Source organism: Vespa velutina, chromosome 9 (genome assembly GCF_912470025.1).
Source record: "Vespa velutina chromosome 9, iVesVel2.1, whole genome shotgun sequence".
Classification (NCBI taxonomy): Eukaryota; Metazoa; Arthropoda; class Insecta; order Hymenoptera; family Vespidae; genus Vespa; species Vespa velutina.
The window spans coordinates 1,042,457-1,065,271 of NC_062196.1; the positions used below are offsets into that span (position 1 = coordinate 1,042,457).

The 22,815-nt window shown below is 25.3% G+C and overlaps 5 protein-coding genes across 14 annotated transcripts; 2 read left to right on the forward strand and 3 right to left on the reverse strand.

Annotated features, from left to right (window-relative positions):
- Positions 1-567: 567 nt before the first annotated feature.
- On the forward strand, positions 568-2,463 carry LOC124951877 (ras-related protein Rab-21). Of its 3 annotated transcripts, none has more exons than XM_047500896.1 (6): positions 568-692; positions 987-1,119; positions 1,387-1,554; positions 1,626-1,744; positions 1,808-2,111; positions 2,260-2,463. In XM_047500896.1, the coding sequence occupies exons 1-5, from the start codon at positions 664-666 to the stop codon at positions 2,046-2,048; spliced, it is 690 nt and encodes a 229-aa protein (XP_047356852.1). In that variant the 5' UTR covers positions 568-663; the 3' UTR covers positions 2,049-2,111; positions 2,260-2,463. The 3 variants fall into 3 exon arrangements, with proteins under 3 accessions (XP_047356852.1, XP_047356854.1, XP_047356853.1); XM_047500898.1 differs by having other exon boundaries at positions 577-692; positions 895-1,119; XM_047500897.1 differs by lacking the exon at positions 568-692 and having other exon boundaries at positions 699-1,119.
- A 537-nt stretch (positions 2,464-3,000) lies between these two features.
- Positions 3,001-8,488, reverse strand: LOC124951876 (rho GTPase-activating protein 1). Of its 2 annotated transcripts, none has more exons than XM_047500895.1 (11): positions 8,351-8,488; positions 8,125-8,178; positions 7,666-7,773; positions 7,422-7,568; positions 6,965-7,145; positions 6,033-6,251; positions 5,850-5,948; positions 5,528-5,715; positions 5,229-5,429; positions 5,048-5,154; positions 3,001-4,983 (listed from the first exon to the last, which is right to left on the reverse strand). In XM_047500895.1, the coding sequence occupies exons 2-11, from the start codon at positions 8,171-8,173 to the stop codon at positions 4,810-4,812; spliced, it is 1,473 nt and encodes a 490-aa protein (XP_047356851.1). In that variant the 5' UTR covers positions 8,174-8,178; positions 8,351-8,488; the 3' UTR covers positions 3,001-4,809. The 2 variants fall into 2 exon arrangements, with proteins under 2 accessions (XP_047356851.1, XP_047356850.1); XM_047500894.1 differs by having other exon boundaries at positions 8,282-8,486.
- A 397-nt stretch (positions 8,489-8,885) lies between these two features.
- On the forward strand, positions 8,886-14,788 carry LOC124951640 (cyclic GMP-AMP synthase-like receptor). 6 transcript variants are annotated; one of them, XM_047500355.1, is made up of 13 exons: positions 8,886-9,001; positions 11,521-11,550; positions 11,682-11,727; positions 11,806-11,966; positions 12,208-12,333; positions 12,520-12,687; positions 12,878-12,951; positions 13,228-13,375; positions 13,449-13,577; positions 13,675-13,818; positions 13,954-14,076; positions 14,252-14,438; positions 14,581-14,788. In XM_047500355.1, exons 4-13 carry the CDS (start codon positions 11,961-11,963, stop codon positions 14,673-14,675), a joined length of 1,200 nt encoding a protein of 399 aa, XP_047356311.1. In that variant the 5' UTR covers positions 8,886-9,001; positions 11,521-11,550; positions 11,682-11,727; positions 11,806-11,960; the 3' UTR covers positions 14,676-14,788. The 6 variants fall into 6 exon arrangements, with proteins under 6 accessions (XP_047356311.1, XP_047356308.1, XP_047356310.1 ...); XM_047500354.1 differs by lacking the exon at positions 8,886-9,001 and adding an exon at positions 9,447-11,105; XM_047500352.1 differs by lacking the exon at positions 11,521-11,550 and having other exon boundaries at positions 11,551-11,727.
- Positions 14,789-14,833: 45 nt separating this feature from the next.
- On the reverse strand, positions 14,834-15,848 carry LOC124951438 (three prime repair exonuclease 2). Its single transcript, XM_047499812.1, has 3 exons — positions 15,631-15,848; positions 15,394-15,560; positions 14,834-15,255 (listed from the first exon to the last, which is right to left on the reverse strand). Exons 1-3 carry the CDS (start codon positions 15,836-15,838, stop codon positions 14,947-14,949), a joined length of 684 nt encoding a protein of 227 aa, XP_047355768.1. The 5' UTR covers positions 15,839-15,848; the 3' UTR covers positions 14,834-14,946.
- Positions 15,849-15,899: 51 nt separating this feature from the next.
- Positions 15,900-22,804, reverse strand: LOC124951437 (eukaryotic translation initiation factor 3 subunit J). Of its 2 annotated transcripts, XM_047499811.1 has the most exons (7): positions 22,533-22,804; positions 22,342-22,424; positions 22,111-22,259; positions 21,802-21,915; positions 21,558-21,696; positions 20,031-20,195; positions 15,900-19,960 (listed from the first exon to the last, which is right to left on the reverse strand). In XM_047499811.1, the coding sequence occupies exons 3-7, from the start codon at positions 22,111-22,113 to the stop codon at positions 19,767-19,769; spliced, it is 615 nt and encodes a 204-aa protein (XP_047355767.1). In that variant the 5' UTR covers positions 22,114-22,259; positions 22,342-22,424; positions 22,533-22,804; the 3' UTR covers positions 15,900-19,766. The 2 variants fall into 2 exon arrangements, with proteins under 2 accessions (XP_047355767.1, XP_047355766.1); XM_047499810.1 differs by lacking the exon at positions 22,111-22,259 and having other exon boundaries at positions 22,533-22,786.
- Between the last annotated feature and the right edge of the window lie 11 nt (positions 22,805-22,815).

Here is a 22,815-nt window from a genome sequence, read left to right on the forward strand (position 1 = left end):
TATCCGAGCATACCTCCGATTGGTTGAAAAATCGGACACGTTGAAAACTGTGATTCAGTACCATAGTTTTCTTTCTTCTATTCCCGCGCAAATTTAAAACGCTTTTCAATTCGATTAAAAAATTGTTTTACGAAAAACAAAGATTTAATTAAATTTTTATGATAGTAAGATACTAATTTTAATTTATATGATCTATCGATATGAAATATAGCCGATGCAATTTCAGTTAATATGTATCATATAATGTATCGTAACAAATCAATTGAAGAAATATTATATTGAAAAACAATGTACTTATGTTTATTTCAATTGTATATGATAAGGTTTAATATATAAAAATTGTCCTAAGCTACATTGATTTATTATTTATAACAAAAAACTTGATTTACAACGAATTATAGATGAAAAATATGATCATTAATGAATGATAGAACCGAAAACAATTATCCAATCAAAATTGAATATACAAGAAAAATGTAGAAAATCGTGATAATATTTTTCATTATTTCAAACTTTACTTACTTACGTGCACATATATATTTTTTGTTTTGTCTGTCTCTCTCCTCTTTTATATGCGCATGCACACATAATATATGTAGTTGCCATACTGTCACACAATTACAATATTAGTTCATACAAATTTATCAAATTTTCGACCAGCGCATGCGACATATATCAGATTTCAAATGTGTGTGAGTATAGTATGTTACTATGTGTGTATATATATGTTTATTCTATCATTGTACGTAATTATAGTGTAATATGTACGTGTATGTTAGTTAAAAACAGCTGATGCTTTCATTTTGACATTGTAAAGAAATAACTGTCTAACTATACAAGAAATAAATGTCACATTAAAGTAATCTTATATTAATATAACTAACATATGTATAGGTTCAACGTGAATGTTAATCTACATTGATCTCCGGTATATATGCACGTGTAATATCTTTTAACCGTATTAGTTATTTGCAAATTATGGCTAGTTCAATTAGTACTACTGCAAATGGATATAATTTCAAAGTGGTATTACTTGGTGAAGGATGTGTGGGCAAAACTTCAGTAGCATTACGATACGTCGAAGATAAATTTAATGACAAACATGTTACTACAGTACAAGTAAGTGATATAACTTATTTTTTTATATAACTTGATATTTCTATCGTATTACTTATATAACAATTGTTTTTTTTATATGTATAGTATAAAATTTATATTATTATATTAAGAAAATATACAATGATTTATCTAAATAAATTATTCAACAATATTCTATATATAAAGATTAGTTGATATAAATTATTTAAAATATGCTGTAATTAAATGTCATTTTAAATGTTTTACATACAATTTATTTGAATCTTTGTTTTGTTATACTTTGTTTAGGCATCTTTTTTAAATAAGAAGTTAAATATAAATGGTAAAAGAGTAAATTTAGCAATATGGGATACTGCAGGACAGGAAAAGTTTCATGCATTAGGACCAATTTATTATAGAATGTCTAATGGTGCCATTTTAGTTTACGATATTACAGATGAAGATACTTTTCAAAAGGTATGCGTGAAAGTTTTATCAATATTTTTATAATTATCAAATTATTTCTAATATCATTCTTATATATGTAGGTTAAAAATTGGGTAAAAGAACTTAAAAAAATGTTAGGCAGTGAAATTTCTTTAGCAATTGCTGGCAATAAAGTAGATCTTGAAAAAGAACGAAATGTTTCAATAGAAGAAGCAGAGGAGTAAGTAATTTTAAATTGTTTCAAGAAGTAAGTAAATGTACAAAATGAATTTTTCTTTACTAGATATGCCCAGCAAGTTGGTGCTATGCATTTTCATACATCTGCTAAACTAAATCAAAATATTGAACAGATGTTCTTAGACTTAACACGTAAAATGATACAACATGCTGATGAAGTAGAACAAAAGTCTTGTTTGCAAAGGACTAGCAGTACACGTCGTAATGTTGTGGTAGTTGAAGATGAATCTGAACAAAGTCGACCAGCAAAAAGTTCTTGTTGTGGCAGTTCTTCCCAAAATTCGTAAATGAATATCTTTATTTTTGGAAAAGCTTTAATTTCAAAAATAATTATATCTATAAATACATATGTATGTATAAATAAAATAATATATATGTATATATATATATATATATATATATATATATATATATAATGTATATAAAGAACATTAGCTTTTTGCCATATGTCAAATATTGTTGTATTTATCATTTTAAAGATAATATCTTTTTAACTAGATATTGAGTGCAAAATATAAAATGTGCAGATTTTGAGAGATTTTGAATCTAAGAACAAATACATAAATATCATAAAATGTTGTAAGTTTCATATAATGTTGTAATATTGTGCTACACATGCAAGTATACATTATGCATTTAATGTTTTAAAAATATCGTGTAATGTACATTGTTATACCTACATAAATTTTTTATTACAATGTCTATTGGTATCATTTTATCTTTTTTACATAATTACATAACAACTACTAAGAATGATAGTTTGTCCATGCTATTATACTTTATTGAAAATATAATTACATATATTTATATTACTAATTTATAAACAGCTTGTCTATAAATTATACAGATTTTCTGTTATGCAGTGTATCACATATAGAATGAATTTTTTGTATTGCTATATTTTATTTTAAAACAACAAAGACATAGCATAGATCTATCATTACAATTAGAAGAAACTAAAACAAGTATAATATTAAAAATAAAATTAATTATAATTATTTACAATAATTATTTCTCATCATCATTAGGCACATCAATTAATGTCATATAAATCGATGTATATTTAAATATAGTCAAATTTGAATAAAGGGACATTTAAGAAAAAAAAAAAAACAATTATAATATACACATGTATGTAATACTTTTCTGCTAATATTTATATTTATTTAGTAATGTATAACATTTTAATTGACAACAACATGGACTTGAAAAGAATTATGTAAGAGTTAGATGTTCTACTTGATTGCAGATTCATACATGAATTGTGCATGTTTTTATTTATTAGAGCAATAAATTACTCTATAATGAAGATATATTTGTTAATATACAATTTTATTTTAGTAAATATTAAATATTTTATATTCATGTTTAAACTAATATTATATATTATGTGTAGTGTATATATAACACTAATGATTATATAATACATAAAATGCCACAAGGAATGACAGAGTAAATTACTCAATATTAATAGTGCTTTAAACTAATTATGTTATGTTTATACAATTATGCTTGATTACACTATTTGTGATCTAAATAACAAGGAATGTAATCACTTTAGTTCTCTATACAGATATTATATTAGTCTTTTAAATAAAGGAGAGCATGTCAATTGAATAGCTCTCGTGTAAATACTTTCTAATGATCCATTTAATGGCAGGATTGTTACAGGAAATGTATATATGTATATATTTATAAATCCTAATTAGTACATTTTTATACAATAAGAAGAAAATCAATGAAATTCTATACCGTTAGAAAAAGATTATAATACTTTTACACCAAAGACTGATGAGATGATCAAATATACAGTAAGAAACACAAACAATAATTCATGATTGTTTGTAAGCATTTTTTTTTTATGTATACTTTCTATTGATTTCTTAAAATTTCGTTACAAATCAGTACTGTTCAATAAGATAATAAATTTACACGATTAATTTATTCAATTTGTACATATGTAATTATGATAACAGGATGCTTGATATTATTAAAGATCTACTTTATCATTTCTATTTCGTGACATTGATTCAGAGAAAATTGCTGTATATAATTACTATTATAATGTTAAATAAATAAACTATTATTATAATGTTTAATAAATTTTATAAAACTAAGTAAATCTTTTTAAATATTGATCTTATAACATTTATTAAGAAAATTGTAAAAATAAATATAGTAATGCTTTACAAAAAAAAATTAAATATGTAAGAAATGGAAAAGTAAATATACTGACTGAATTGTAACCTAGATTTATGAAAAGCACCATATTGTTAGATTGTTTTTAATTAACTATACTTGTATAATTATATTTTACAAATCGAGAAGTGATATTCTAAAATTAGATAATCAAGGCATCCTGTACGTTATTACTCTTTTACAAATCACACGCACATTTATTATATTATACTTAATCTAAATATATGTCTACATTTTACATATAATATCTAACATTTCCTTGAATCTTTGGTATATGATTATGAAGTCATATAATTATATACATTATCCAGACTGGCAATTTAATATTTAACAATATTAATTTATTATGAATGATAAATATGTTCCTTTGGAGATTGTATTGTAAGTGTAAATAAGAGATTATTGTGCTAATTGTACTTCATAATGCAATGAAGTTTCCTATGTTTTACAATCATATCATTTTCATAGATATGATTTTGTGATATAAAATTTTAATTAATCAAAAAATTAGTGAAAAGTTAATTATCAATGCAGCAATAGATATAATATTATTGTTTTAGTATCGCTAGATTAATGATTTTAATATGCTTTAATATAATATTAAAGTAATTTAGTTATATATATAAAGTGTTATTTGTTGTGCTAACATTTCTAAAAAAATCTTCATGGAATTGTGGTACAAAGTATTTTAAATATCTTGCTTTATAATATTAAATTGAACAGCCATACTTAAATCTCACTAAAAACACGCATGTACAAGCACGCAGTTCACATACATGCGCAGATTTACACAATCATTATTAATTTGGTTTGGATATCAGACCTTTGGCTATCACCCATTGTTTCAAATTAAATGATGAATATCTTATCTTGAAATGTAAATAGAAAGTCTATAAACTGATTAATAGGTCCTATCGCAGAAAGAGACATTCCACGTGACGGAGGTGCTCTAACGAGATTTGGACCAAATACCACTGCTAGATTACTTGATGTCATTTTATTTAAATCACTTCTGTCTATTACCTGTTAGTAAATATTGATTAAATAAAGAAAATAATTATATACATATAATTAGTTGTTATATTACCTTTGATAAAAATTGTACTATATATTTTAAAAGATGATAATTGTCTTCAGGAAGTTTTTCGAGGACTAATATTTTTACTCTACGTGGTCTTTCATCTTTTGATAATGCTATAAATAAGTTCATATTAGTATTTATAGTGAAATAACATGCTAATGATTACTAAGGATTTCATGTTTCTTACTTTGAAATTGTGTTATTTCATCATATAATTCATATGTCATAAGGGGTTCATCTAATTCATGAAGAAATGTTTTTAGAAGAACTGCTGCTATATGAGGATCTCCTTTAAAGTCTGCTTGCAAACCTTGATTACAGTCATGTTGTAATTTTCTAATTATTCCTACATTAGCAGATCTTCTGAATATTCCCTCTGTTTCTAGAGCTGTAAAAAAATTATACTCATGAATATAGATCGAATATTCTCAAAAAATATATCAATTGAAAAAATTCTTTGTTAATAAATAATAATCACAAACATACCATCTGGACAATTTAGAAACTCAATACATTGTTTTACTATAGGTGGTATTGGATCACCATTATTATTTTCTTTAATAAAACTTAAACTTGCACCAAATTGTGTTGTACCAACTGGTGTAGCTACTGTACTTTGAGGTGGACTAGTTGGTAAACTTTTTTTATTTTTGCTTATAAGTTGTTCATTGTGCCTAAAAATATTCACATAATATTTTTAAATACATTATATGTTATTTTTACAATAAAATACAAACTATCCACATTAATCATTTTTAGAGAGAGAGAATTTTTACTATTTTTATATATTAAACATAATGGTACTTACTGTAGTACTTGTGAAGGTATAATGAGTTGATCGAGATTAATGTATTGTGCTAGTTCTTCTAAATAATTAACATACATCATTTTACGACCAAACTTTGCACTACAGTAAAATAAATGTAATATTATTTAAATACATACATCAAAAATTATCTTATTACATTAAAATTATTAAATTCATGATTACCTAATAGCTGGTTTAAAGATCTGCCAGACAATTCTAATAAAATTGGTTGGATGGACTAAGTAAAGTGCTTTGAGATTCTTTTTATACTTCCTATCAAAGGCTTTATATGCCTGCCATAACCAAGAGAGTGGTGGCTTATTTTTTGAAGTTAGGCCATAATGGAAATAAACAAGACTATAATCCTGTTCTACAAATTTGTCTAATGTATGCATCAAATACCTATAAAATAAAATATATGTTAAAAGATTTTTTTTTTCTTTCTTTTTTTTTCCATAAAAATAGGAACTTTAAATCTGCCTTAGTACTTTAATTCCTACCAGGAAAGGAGAAAAGGTATGCTTAACCCTTAAACCGCAAGGTCTTTTAATCAATGCATACTCTTGATTGATATAAAACTGTGTCATCTCAATTTTCAATAACATAACTTGATTTTATAGTAGTGACATAAAAATACAAATGCGTGAAGTATAAAATCTTTACTTACTTTGGACGACACGTGTTTTCACAAGAAATAACAATGCCAACTAGCGCGATCCACGGTTGTTCTGAGAAATACCATATAGTTAAATCCGCGGTTCAAGGGTTAAAAAATGGTTGCAAAGGTACTTGTACCTGTAATTTATTCTCAATTTAGTGTTTAAAAGCAGCATTTTAGTTTGCAATTAATTATTTTGGAATGTGGCAGATGCGAGCTTCTTGTATTAATGTAGTCCATTGTGGAAATAAATGAATTAAAGCAGATTTCTTTAATAGTAGCGCTTATAATGGCAATGTGAATTTCATTTTATTATTTCAATATAAGTAATATTATGTAATTTAAATATAATATGTATAATAATAAGTAATGAAAAATTTGTAAAGCTTAAAAATGCACTACCTTGCTCCATTTAATATTACAATGGCATATAAAATATTAAATTTCTTGAACAAACCTGAGGAGTTTGGCATGATTAAAAGCTTCTTTTCCAATAGGAGGCAATTTACAGGCTGATACTACTATTATTTTACGACCAGCACTGTCATCTCCTACAACTTCTACAATACCATGCCTCGATATATCAAGGTAATCTTCTTCATCGGCTAGTTCTCCTTCTAGTGCTGCTAGGTCATCAGCTGCTCATTATAAACAAATCATAGTTTTAAAAGAATATAAAAATTTATAATTATTTGTAGTAATTTTCATGAACTCTAAGGCAATTTAGTAATCACATTTAAACACAATATATAGAATCAAGAAAATTGAATCTAATTTGTTATTAATGCGTATCTTTCTCCATCATTATACCATGCAGTAACAAACTATACAGCAATCTTCATGATTCACCTGCTATGTTCCACCAAATGCCATGACATTTAGTGGCTACTAACAGTAGATAAAAGGTCACACACCAGATTCTATAACTGGAGCATCTACTAGAGCTTCTTCAAAATTTTCTTCAATCGTTCCATCGCTTACTGGACTCTCCAAATAATCTATGCCTGTCACTACTGCACCACTGTTAATCAAATCTAGCTTTGCTTCTAAAAGCTGTACAGCTGAAAATGTATAAAATTATATATAAATTATAGCAAATATTTATTAGGAATATTTTTAATAACTGATAAAATAAATATGTATATTTTTGTGTATTACCATTATTTGAAGATGCCTGTAGTTCTGTATCATCAAACTCCAAATTTGGTTCATAATCATGATAATCGGATAAACTTGGATACGGATCTTCAGTCTCATTGTTCATTCCTATTGCACAAATAATCTTTGATTATTATTAATTACACTAAAAATAGTATTAAATAATTAAAAGACATAGTAAATTATTTATCTGTTCAAAGTTTTTTTATGATAACATTTCGCAATTCAAACTCAATAAAATTTTTCAATAATTTAAAAAATTAATTATATGTACAATAAGAAAATCATATATTATATTGATACCAGTTATTATTACTATTACTACATTGCTATTATTTTTATTAAATATAAACTATATAATATTTTACCGTTATACGAATTTTTAAGGATTATTTTTTTTAAAGATTAAAAACAGACATTTGCTTTGACATTTACGAATAGAAAAACAGTTGTATTCACCTGTCAAAGTTCGTGCTGGACTTGGCGTCGCTTGATAGTTTGCTTCCATTTTTGCTAATAAATTATTGGTAAAAGGAGAGCGTTAATATAGAATATATTTTTATTTTTTTTTTTATTCTTTTTTTTTTGTTTTTTTTTTTTCAAAAACACAAATTACTTTGTCCTTCCAACGACATTATTCTTCTTGCGCTGTTGAAACGCAACGTATGTACTGCAACGTACTCACCGTCACGCTTTCATTTGTATGCCGTTAGTTAGCTCCTAGCTTGGTATCGTCGCTCCCTCTCTTTAGCTCAGTTTACATATATTTTTGCATTCGTCATTGGATGATATAAAATCTATTTTAATAAAAAGAAACAAACATAGGTCAAGCCAGTCGAACAATATACAACACTGAAATATTAGCTAATCAGAAATATGTTCGTTGTTAAAAATAAAATTTCCGTAAAAACACATTGATTGGTTATTGGATATTTTAAGTTATCCAATTAAAAGCGATATTGAAAACTTTCCTTACAGATATTTGAAATGTGTTATAAAATTTTGATTTCATACATTATAAAAGTCATATTCGACTATACGGTAATTACTAAATGAAAATTTATTTTAATGTAGCAGACCTTGATCAAGTTTATCGGAAATTAGATATTTTATAATTGTAACAATAAACGTTTATTCTTTAGTTTCTTAACTATATATGTATTAAGACTGTTTACCATTTTTTGTTCAAAGCGTGTGTGACTTCTTTTTGTGTGTGACCAAAGGTATGGACAAAATATGAACTACGAATTCAAGTGCGGAATGCTGTCCTTACCATGCCTCTATCATATCGGTGTATAAGCTTGTGGTATTCCCCTCTCATATAACAATTGGTTCGGTGAGTAGAGTAAATTTAATAGATTATGAATGCACTTTTCAATCATATTTTTCATATCACTTTTTATTCTCTCATGTACATTTTTTTTTTATAGTAGTATGCAATATTGCAATGATTCGTGCTAGATACAATATCAGTACGCATTTGTTACGATAAATACATATAAAATAATTAATATAATTGACACATAAGAATTAGTATATAAATCTGCAACAAAAATAAGAATTTGTTCAATATTTTTTTTTTAATAATTAAGGAATACTTATATATTATATTATTTTTATATAAATTAAAACATCAATTCATTTCCACGCTATCTATGAAGTAGAACTCACAGCGCTTTTTTCTGACGTGGGTGCCCCTATAGGACTAGTCCACTCTACACGACTTCGGCTATTACTACTACTACTAATAAAAATATGCTATTACTGATGATAATAATAATAATAATATAATATAATATAATATAATAATAAAATATACTTAAATATTATTTATATACATCTAGATATTATTTTACATTTTATATTACAATAGTAAAGACAATTAGCTTTAACCGATCATGAGTAAGAAACAATATGGAACCAGATACATTACGATCATAAGGTATTAAGCAAAGAAACATTAGCGGACGAAAACAAAAGAAACGTTTCGTATTTTTCTTTATATATCATATTAGATAGACGATCATTTGTCAAAATTATCAAGGGCACGATTTGTTGAGAATTCGTGCTCCAAACCGTCACGTAAAAAGATACATTTTTCCTTCTTTTGTTATCATAAGTTACCATCATCATATGTGTCATGATGTATACAATATAAGTATATTCTTCTGTTTCTTCTTATTACTGTTTTTATTACTATATTATTATATTACATTTTAATATTAGTAGAAATAGTAATAATATGAAGTGAAGTCCTACAAAGGAAACCATAAAAAATAGCACCGGGAGAAAAATCTCGTAGATAATGTGGAAACAAATTCATCTTGATCTTTATTAAAAATAATATATGATATATATGTCCATTAATTATTAATTTTTGAAAAATAATCGATAAATGTATATACTTTATATGCATTTGTCATCGAATAAAATTATACTGCTCCTGTGTCTTATCTAGCACATATCACCACAAAATTCACATCAGCCATCATTAGAGAAAATAAATATAAGAAATTGGATAGTAATATCTTACTAAATTATCAAATAAGGAAAAAGAGTAAATTAATTCATTATTTTCATTTACATTGATACAATAAAAAAAAAACTACCGAAATTATTTATCTTGAACCTACAATTGCTGGAATTACGAATCCAGATACTTGTTAATGAACTATACATTATTTGTAGTCTTTATCTTATTAGTCAATAAAATCTAAAACTACAAATTTTTCCAAAATTTAACATTAATTTAGAAATTCCCTTTAAATGCCTTGTCATAAACGTATTTTCTTATTTTTGCCATAGAATCATATGGCCAAAGTTTATTAAAATGATGGAGTGAGTTACCATAGCTTCTTCGTATGAATATTGTGAAATTCATTTTTTTGGGTTTGGTTAAAGTGTTAACACTTTACTAACCGCTAGCGGTTCAACAGCATACGCATGTCCGACCGGCCGCTCAGCCGTAGATTCTCCCTGGCGCCGGCTGTTTTTCGGTCTAGATCATCGCACGGGAGTATCTGTGCGTTTCGTATGCCCAGATAGAATTGTCCGCTTTCTGTTATTATAGGATATATTATAGGATAATTAGATTTAATAAAATGTTTTATTTTCAAGATGATATCGAAGATATCGTAACAAAAAGCCGATTAATAGGCTATCGGTCGGTAAGCATCGGCAACAAAAAGCCGATTAATAGGTTATCTGTCGGTAAAGTGTTAAAAAAATCTGAGCTTTAGCTATTTACATAACACCAAGCAACAATCGCTATTTCACGTACATAAAACATACACCATTAAAGAGTGATATGAAAATCAGAAGTAAGGGTAGAGTAGGAGCTTCATCTTTTTTGCCGCAAATTTCGGGGGATGCCACAATACTAAACGTTTTCTTCGCGAAAAATGTCGAAAACAGCGTTTGCGCCATCAGGATGAACACAAGTAATTCTCGACCAATTTTGATAAACAAGGTCTTATTGTAAAGACCAAGGTTTAATCTACAGCGCGCTCTCGGCGGACTTTTGAAAAAGTTTTTATTTGTGCATAATACTAAATCTTCGTCTTTAAAATGAGACCTTGTTCGCCAAAATCGGTCAAGTCATAAAGACGTCTGTCTCATTGATGACATAAGCCATTAAAAAACTATGGATGGTGAACAGCCTTAATAGAATTTAAAAAAAAATGTTATTTTAAAATAAAATAAAATTAACGCAAATGAATAACTCAAATAAAATAAAATTTTATTTATAAAAATTTTTATTTTATTTGCGTTATTTATATTTAATAAAAAATGTATATCTTATCTTTCATACTGATATATATTTTTTAACTTATTAACAATTTCATATCATGATAGAGATATCAGAAAGTATCAGGAACTTTACAGGTAAATATCACTTGTTGAAGTGTTACAAAACTGCATAAAGTGCATTGTTCAGTGTATATAGAGAAATCTTTAAAATATAAAATATTTACTATTTATATTTTATAACTTTCATATAATCCTTGTGTGTGGAGCTATTGCAATTAATAAGAGATAATTATAATCAATATTGTGGTACACGTATGTATATATGAATAATATGTAAATTAAAATATATTTATTTTCTATAAAATGTCTATGTATTATGTATTTCTGCAGTGCTTATACCTGGATTTATGTTTACACCAAGAATAAAAACATTAATACAATGATGCAATAGTAAACACTATACTACTACTCTTTACTTAAAAATTTGCCTTCCGACAAAAATATAAATTACTCATACACTTATTGTAATAATAATAATAATCATAATGGAGGTTTGTATCATTTATTGACTAGTATTTACGAACATATATTATAAATTCGTATATAATAAATACTTATAAATGTTATTTACTTTCTGTATAAAATTCTCATATATATATTAACTATATATTATATAGTTATATATATCGTGTGTTAATAATATATATTGTAATCTTATATGTAAGTTTTAAAAATTAAGATTCTCTTTAATGTATTCTTTATATGCTTAGTATTTGTTTCCTTTTTACATAGGTTAATTATATATTAGAAGAAAAAAAGAAATATTTTGTTAATGATAGAGTATTAAATGTTATAAACAAAAAATTTGTGTCTTTGGCAAACTATGAAAAAAAAGTAACTAACGAATATTTACACCAGGTATAAAATTTCATATAAATGTAATATATATTTATGTAGATTCTTTTTAATGTATACATGCATATATATATTTCTTTTTAAGAAATAATTTTTTTATATATATTATATATATTATATTATAAACATTTATATTTATAATATTTATTATGATCTTACATATAATTTTTAAAAATTAAACATGAATAGGTCATTGATGGAATACTTGAAAAAATGAAAGAAAATTCTTTTTTCAAGGAAGTATTTAAAAAAATATTATTTGTTGGTAGTTACTATAAAGGTACAAAAGTTGGTGTACCTGAAGAATTTGATATAAATATAATAATTAAACTACCCATTAATTATGAGTTTGTGGAAGTAAGATAGTTTTTTAATTATTCTTATTATTTAAATTCATTCATAAAAAAATACATTTTTTTTATTTTTTAGATATACTTTATTTTATTAATATATTAGAAATATACTTTTAATTTATATAATAAATTACTTATTTATCCTTCATTTTCTTTAAGTGTTTTAAGTTCTCTAAATATTTTATTATTATTAGATAGAACTATGTGAACATCCAGGTTTTATTAAAATATATTCTGGCTTAAAACGAAATGAGTTAACTTGTGATAGGTAAGATAAGTTATAAATTAAATTTAATCAGATAGTGCTAGTATTCTATATAATATTATTATATATCAGATGTATAGTATTAATAAATAATAAATTATAAATTTTTTAATTGGATCAATATAAAAAATAATTGCAAATTGTAAATTGATCTAAAAAATTACTAACATTCTGTAACAATACGACGTTCTTCAAAATAGTTACTATATTTTATATATGATTTTCATTACATAAAAGATATTATTATAACTTAATTTATTTATTTTATTCTGTTATTAGAGAATTAAAGAGTTTACTTGATCAGGATATGTATATTGATCAAAAAAAATTCCGTAGTTGGATGGAAGGCATTTTAAATAAAACTATACAAAAATTACCACTGATAAAAAATAAATATTCATTAAACATACAAAATACTACATATATGGTATGTAAATAGTTCTTAAATAATTTAAATATTAAAATATTTATATATAAATCGAAAATTTTATACATTATAGATAAGAATAACCAAGAGTGGCCCAGCATTTACATTTGAAGTAGAACTTCCAAATGGCAAAACAATAAACGTTGATTTAGTACCAGTGCTAGAATTTTCAAAAAATATACCATTCATAAATTATAATTTGGTATTTAAAGAACTGTTTATATAGATGTTGTGTATACATATACATAATGGTATCATTTTATATTTTTAAAGCAATTAATAATATTTTATATTTTCAGAAACAAAATTGGCTTGCTGTACCAAAATGTTTTCAGACAAATTTTGAAATAAGACATACCTGTTGGAGAGTATGTTTTTATGAACAAGAAAAAGAAATTCTAGCTAAAAATGGACAAATTAAACCAATAATAAGATTGATGAAAGTATTTGATATATATATATATATTACTATATATATTACTATATATTACTATATTATATAAACTTAAATATAAACTATAAAAAAATATATAGATATGATATATGTGAACTTTAATGAAATGATATTATCTTTTCAGAAATTAAGAGATACCGAAAATTGGAAAAGTATTGCTAGTTACTATATAGAAACAATAGCTTTAAAACAATTGCTGTATAACAAAAATTTTGGAAGTGTATCGCATACACTTTCGTTTATGGAGGTATTTATATAGTTATACAAATTTTTGAATAATTAACTGTTTGATTGCAAATGTTGTATCATGTCGAGTGACTGTATTTGTTTGCAGTCAAACAGTACTATTATTTTATTTATTTTCATTCTACTTCTACTAAATATAATCTTAATCAAATAATAGAATAATATCATACTTATAGATGTTAACATACATGCATACAATTCTAAATAATAAATGCTTACCTTATTATTGGGACGAAAAACTTAATCTATTGTCCAATCTCAATCCTGAAGAAATAACAAATATTTCAAATCGATTGGGAAAAATCATTAACAAAATTTATACATCTATAGAAAATGATCCATATATCATTGCTTTCTATATCTGTAAGTTTAATACATCCAGATTAATAAATGAACTTATCTCAGGTTTTTATCCAACTGTTTTTCTTTATTGTTATGAATAATAATTTTTGAAAAAATGAATTAAATTGAAAGTTATATTTCAATTAATTTGTTATACTTTTAGTAAATCCAGAAGAATACAAAGAATTAGTTTTCGAGCTAAATAAGGAACCCTTAGAAACAAAGGACGATGAGAAGGTTTGGTGCATGATACTTTAATGATTATATTTAATATGAAGTTTCTCTCATAAAACGAGTTTTTAAAAAATTATAAGTTTCATCTATATACACATTATATAATATTATAATTATTTTATATAAAAGAAGTTATATACTATTAACGATAATAACGTTATATATTATTATTAATAACGAACTTTTAAAATAATAATAAAATTTATATTTACATAATAATATTGATTTGTATAATAATAATAATATAATATAGATATTATAAAATTAAAATTCTTTAGAATACTTTTCATTATTTTCATTTCATTGTATATAATGGTAATGCATTTTTATCGCACCATTCCACGAAGTATTCTGCAATATAATTAGCACAATGTAGCATATTAATACAATCACCTTGTGCTATATGATTGTTTTTTGCTGGGACTTTTAATAAATGTTCATATATTGTTATTAATTTAAAATTGTTTGGTTTTTGGAGTATATTAACTTTTTCCAGTTGGTTTTCCATATTTAAGATTTCAGTATCTTTTATATAATTAGCATTCGTAAAGTAATCTTTGAATAAGAGTAATGTATCTACACATAGAATATCTTCTGCTAAATCCTTAAATAAGAATAAGATCTATTTCAATATTTCTCTTATTATATCTAATTATATAAACAATACATAGAATTATAAATAAAACGATTTTTTATTATAGAAAGGTAATGAAACAAATAAGAATAGAAACGAAAAACATACCTTATTAAGGCATTTTAATTCCCACAAAAAAATGGGATAATCAAATCTATTTCCATTATGAGCCACGAAACATATTGGTTTCGTTAATGTATCAAGGAAAATATTAATCATATTATAAATTTTATGATTAAATGAAGATACATTTTGTAAACATTCATTATTTAATTCTATTTAAAAGTACAAACGTTAGATATATATTAAAGATTATATTTAAACAAAAATTTTAGTATCACTTACCTGTTAAAATCTCTACATGCTGAGGAATAGATGTATTAGGATTAACTGGTACAGTAAGAGTTTGTAAAACTCTTGGAATTTTTTTTTTATTGAGACATATATTGTCTCGAGTTACAGCTACAAATGAAAATTCTGTAATTCTAGGCATTTTATTGCCCTTAATAAGACCTGTTGTTTCAATATCAAAAAATACAAATGTTTTAATCATTGTAATAAAACTTAAGATTATTAGATTCTTTATACAATTCCTTTCTAATGATAGAAATGGGAATGGTTATAATTTTTTATTAATTGTACACATGCGTAACATTATTACATATATACACGTAGATTAATGTATATTTTTAGTATATGATTCATATATGGTTGGTTGGGACGCACTTGCACTACTCATCGATATTAATATATTTTCGAGATCGTCGGCATTATTTCAATATCACATTGACATTACGTGATTATCCCGATAATGTCGGCAGATCATATGTACATCCGATGCATCATGTATTGTAATACCATATCGCCGCCAATACCGACACTATTTTATCGGTATCTGTACGCCTGCCTTAAGCATACTCCTGATGACCAACCAATACCAGGAATCCAAATGTTTTATGACAGATTATATAGGGGGATCGGAAAGTAATTTCTTAAATTCGATAAATCGAATAAATCGAAGTACACAATGAGCTGACAAATGACAATCAAATATCGACATGCGCAGAAACAACATTACTTTCCGATCCCCCTAATATTATATTTTTAAGGTGCATATCCACTTGTTGCGTATCCTCATGTATCATTTTTCTCAACCGTATCAATGTGAATGGACAAACGTTGAGTATCAAAATGTGATATGAAGATACATCAATGAAACCGATAGGTCATTTGTCGGTTTTTCATCGTCATTTCAAAGGAGTCTTTTAGAATCATTCGATTGAGTGAAACTTTACTTCACGCGAAAGGTCGTATCCTTTGTTTTCATATGAAATGCAATGATAGTACGTAATGACGAGGGTACATAACAAGTGAATATGCACCTTTGCGATGTACATTTTTTGAAAACCTATTAAATTTTATTTATATTCCCGATAACTGGTATATAACGATAACAAATTTATCATTATAAAAATACATCAGAATAATATTTAATATAAATGCTTTTAGAAAAACCATAATTAAATGGAAGGTAATGTCGAAGATGATGAAGGTAATGGTTAATAGTTATTAAAAATAAAATGACTTCATTACAAAATATATACATTCCGTTCAGTAAGTTGAAAATCAAATACAATAGTTGAATTTAACCGTTCGAACAAAGTTGTTTAGGAGAAGCTCTACAATGGACTACGTGAAATAAATTATTTAAAAAAAGGGATATATATTAAAGAATATTTAATGATTGGATCTAAAACACTTTAAATGCTTTGAAAATGATTCGAAACTTTAAAATTGTTGATATAGATTTCGAAACTTTAGTTAAGTCGAAATAAGTCTCGAGATTTTTTTATCAATTTTGTTGCTCGAACGATAATGGACTCGTATTATAATATTTGAGAAGAAATTAATAAAAGATTCCAGATTTATCAATACTTTTTAAATTTCAAATCGGAATCGATGTGATTCGAATTTGTCATTGAAAGCAATGGAACAAATTTGAAGCGATTCGAAGTGTTTCAGATTTTATCATTAATTTAATTATATCCCATTAATACATCATCCCTTTGTCAATGCTATTAAAAGTTTCAGAGAAGTACGAGATTATGGTCTACTTTTTGATGGCGAAATAAAAAATTGTATGTAGAAATGAATAGTTCTGCTTTAATGTAGTACGTTAAATATTAATGTTGTTTTCTATTGTTTTTCGATATCAACAAATAAGAGATACATTCGTGAAAAAGAAATTAATAAAAAAGCTTCGATTCTTAAAAATACCACTATACTTATTTTTATTAACCAAAATATTTAGAAACATAGTGGTGTAAGTCAATCTTAATCGATTAATTCGTTTTTAATTTGTATAAAATCCTTTTTTTATACTTCAATTTCCGCACACAAATATTTTTAATTAGTTTCTGAATCTACAGATGTGTTTTTACAATTTTAATATATGTATGGAGTTATTTTTAAATAATAAATGTAAAACATCATTTTAGGAGAAACAGCACAAGAGTGATACCACTATGATTCTCAATCCGTCATATGATTCATAATTATATATTTCAAAAAAAAATATATCATGATAATGGAAAGTTTTATATTAATTAAAGATATTCTCTAATTTTTATCTTATCTAATATGTAACTATAAATTGAATTGATGATTTACATCAATATTTGTAACGAAATGTACGATGTAAATACAATCACTGATAGAGAATGTATTTATCAACTGGATATAGTTCAAGAAAATGTTTATAGCGTAGCAAGTGAAACTTCAACTTATTACCGATAGATGGATATCACCAGAAATAATAAACACTTCGTTATTAGCATTATCATGCAATTAAATAAATGTTATAGTTAAATGATTACTCTTAAGTAAATAATTACAATTTTGTATGTAACTTCATAATATGAATACGACACAGAAACTAGAAATACATATATGATTCTTGGAAAAAGTTGGATCCTCGGGTGGTCTGGACTTTTTCATCATGTCCCTCCTCACGGAATTGAAAACGTAATGATTGGGATCAAACCTGTATATGTCCCTATAAGAGCAGTCAACCTAGATTATTAAGTACAGCATAGGAATGGTCTAGGCCATTAAACTATCCAGGCCCTAAGTCCAACCTTCCCACTAATACCTATTTATTAAAAAAGGAAGTGCTCTTTCTCACATACATTTCATAAAATAAATAAAATAAATAGCGGCTATGAAGTATAATAATTAAAAACTTGTTTGACTTATTTAATTGTTAGTATTTTAACATTCCTTCTCTTCTTTCAACATCTTTTTTGGATTAAGTTTATATATTGTATCGTAGAAAAAATGTATTTCTTATATATTCATTGATTTATTATAAAATCTATGCTATCTCATAAGTTTGTTATACCTAAGAAAATAAAAAAAAAATTGTATATCTACGTAGAAAATCAAAATAGCAACAAAAATTATTTACAGTCAACCTTTATTTAGGAATATACTCTTTTTCAAAACCAACTTTTAATTATTAATTGAAGTATGCATATGCGTATGTATGTATGACATGTTATATAAAACTTCCATAATGCAGTTACATAATAGCTGTGCACTGCAGCTATGTAAGCATATTGAAGACATTTTAAACAGCTGAAGATATATTAAATAAAAACAAAAGTTTGTCCAATGTTATGTTCATGGATAGATAATAGAACAATTATCTATTAATAAAATCTGAGCACTACATATTTGTTTAATCATATCCAATCATTATGGAATAGTCTGCATAATTAGTATAGGATATATAATATATATGATAACAAATATAATATATACTAGATTAAAAAACTGCTTATAAAATATTATATGATGTCATATCACGTTTGAATTACATATAGTAATCAATTCAAATTCAATAAGTACAATTAAAGAAAAATTTGAATATTTATTCGTTGTATTTTAGATAAAAGAAAATCATGATATACAACATACGTATTTTCGGCTATCGGTATTTAACAATAAACTATGATGTAATAAAAAAGCAGTTTAATATTAAATTTAAAAAACTTGGTCACATACATATATCTAGATTAATAAAAAATTAGAATTATTATTATTTTTCGATATAAATGTTTATAACTTAACTATATTAATATTTGTTAATCATATAATATAAATATGCAGACAAATTCCTTATATGAATTGGAATATAGAAAATATTTTATAGTAACTCAATGGTGCAAGTAAATGTAATCATACAAAAAAAAATCCGTTTCAACAGATTATAGATATAGTAATGTAACTCTAACACTCTCTCCTGATTCCTGTTAAGTCGTATGCAGATAATATTAAGAATGCAGATCATTCTGCGTATACATTTTGCATATAATAGTATATGCAAAAAGTATAATTATAAACTTTCTGTATAAATCTGCAAGTTAATATCCTTCAGTATGTATTTAGGCGACTAGAATACTTATGTATATGAAAAGTCGCTACATAAAATCGTCATAATCGTCATATACATAATCACTATACTCGCTTAACATGGTATTTTCTCCTTCAATTTTAAGTTTTGCTTTACCCTTTCCTTTAGCTTTTTTAGGTTTTTCTCCTTTTTCTAATTTTTGTTTTTCTATTAATAAATTATCCACCATAGTCTTGACTTTCTTCAAAGCATTTGATGATACTAGAAAAGAATTATATTATTGAATATATTATTGATCAAGGTAATATATAAATAACATAAATATACTAACAATTTAGGGCAATGGACTTTATAAGTTCTTCTGCAAATGGTGGAAATTCAGAATGTTTTTTAAACTGGTTGATTTTCTGTGAAAGCGCAGTACCAAATTGTTCAAATTCTTCTTTTGTGTTAGGATTCATAGCATCCAGTCCTGTTGATGATTCTTCAGTTACACCTGTAAAATACAATATAATATAGTAATTGTGTTTTTAAAGAAATATAAATTCTTTAGAGAACATATAATATACAAAACATAAACACATATTGATTATATAAGGCTTGTGACATATATAACAGTTTCATAGATTTACTTATCATTGTACAAAATAAAATTTTTCTAATAAAAGAATATGTATCTAAATTACACTTGTTCATAAAATTAGATTCAAAATAGTTATATTTAATAATTAATAATACCTATATGCAATTGTAACATTTAAAACTAAAAAGAATCCATTTTATAAGAGTTACTTGGAAGTAATTATTTCGAATACTTTAAATAAAATTCTTAATCTTATAATATATGCCGCTTGTACGGTTGTACGCACACACATTACATACACGCGCTTGCGCGTGAGTTGCACGCGCGTGTGTACACACATAACTAATCAGGAACAGTACAGGAGACTAACAACAAGATAAAAGGTTGCAAACTAACATGAACACAATAATTTGCATAGAATAGCAACTTTTATTAAAATACATAACAGTATTTGTTCAGTACCATAAAATTTGTAGTAAACTTGAGTGTATACGTTTGTGTATATATAACTGTCCCTAGTACAGTTCCTGACAATTATACATAAATTTGTTTGAGTTCTTTTTGTCGTACTCTTAGATTAATGGTACTTAGAATATCATATTGTAATATTTTACTCACGTTTGTGCCACTTCTTTTATTATGAAATACTTTGTTTTTATACTTATATCATATCTATATAATACTGTACAACTTTATGTATAAGAGAATAATAAATACTTTTCTGTGTGTACACAATACCACAAAGATATAAATAAACATGCACATATATGTACATGCATTCATGAAATTTTAGTTTCTGATCAAATAAATTAAAGATAAATCATTTATATTGCCAATTGCTCTCTGTCTGTCTCTCTCTCTCTCTCTTTCTTTCTTTTTCTGTCTCTCTCTCTCTAGTTTTATATCTTAAATTTATTATAATATATTATTTGTTGTCATTGTGTAAAACAGGACTTTATATAATTTAATATAGTTTAAAAAACTCTGATTCTTTGAAAATCTACTATATTATCTCATAAAAATGTATTATATTATTATGAAAATGCATGACTCAATGGTTGAAAAAAAAATTCATTTTCATTATAAATTAGATGATTTATGTTTAAAGATATTTATAAAAATTGTAAAAATCATGCATAAATTGATTCAAATAATGATTTTGCTTAAGGCATGAGATATGTAAAAAAAATTACACTTTTGACGTGCAAATGACACATTATTTTTTCTCCCCCTTATGTGGTTTACGCGGACTAAAATCTACAAGGTTTAACAAACCAAATGTTTCCATTGCCAATCGTAAGTCAGCTTCTTCCTGTAACCTCTGTCGCCTTAATAGTTCTACTCTTTTCTCTTCTGGCGTTAATGCTTCTTCTTTTTCCTTAGCTTTTCTTTCAGCTTCCTCTTTTACTTTTTTCTAAGGAACAAAATGAATGCTTTATGTAAATATATAAGATAATAAATCATTCAATATGTATTTGTATAATTTATATAATTATTAAAATTGATAAAACAAACTAACCTCACGTTCTTCGATCCTTTCAGTAAGAGCTTTCTTCGGTTTTGGTTTGGCTTTTGGTACTTCTGCAGGTTTTTCTACATCCTTCTTTTCTTCTTCAATATCCTCCCAGCTGTCCTGTTTATTTATTATTCATGAAAACTAAAATAACTATAAATCTTATACAAATATCTAGTATATTATATTTATCATTTAACTATCATTTAATATTACAAAAAAAATTTTTATTGGAATATATGAAAAAATACAAAGTAAATTATAAAATTACTAAAATATAAAAAAAAGTATTCTACCTATATATGATTTTATTACCATTTATTAATGAATTTTTATCTGTATTTCCAGTAATTTATAATATAATGATCAATTGGTATAGAGTCAAAATAATCCTTGAGAATGTAAACAATAATTTTCAAATAATAAAGGCCAGCTTGAGTTGTAAGAGTCAACATGTGTGTTCGCTGTAGGTTAAGTTCAGAATAACACACATAATCACAAAAATATATTAAATAATGAATATTTATTTTATTTAAATTTTTATACCTTTACATCTTCGTCTTCATCTTCACCTTCCCATTTGTTTGATCTCATCGCAAGATCAAATTTCGCTTCAACATTGTCCACATCTGTAAAGTGCACGAGGTTAAAATTAATACCGCATTTTATCACGCATTTGTTATTAGAACATTGAAAATTATAGTGAAAATAAATCATTAACAATCACAGATACACACCCCACTCATCATCCATGATTATAACTGATTATTTTGCAAGTATTGTTCCTATTAATAAATTTGAAACTCTTCGACCTAACGCAAAAGAACCAGGAACGGCCGGAATCAAGGGAGTCATACTAAAGTTCCTGCGAATACAGGAAGACCGAGCTTATGTAGGATACCAAGTTTCAGCATAGACGAAATATAGTATAGATTTAACAAGTAATGGAAATTTCAATTTTGTGTCACGGCAAGTTGTCGAGAAATTTTAAAAAAGAGATCGTAGCGTTAATATTGATAG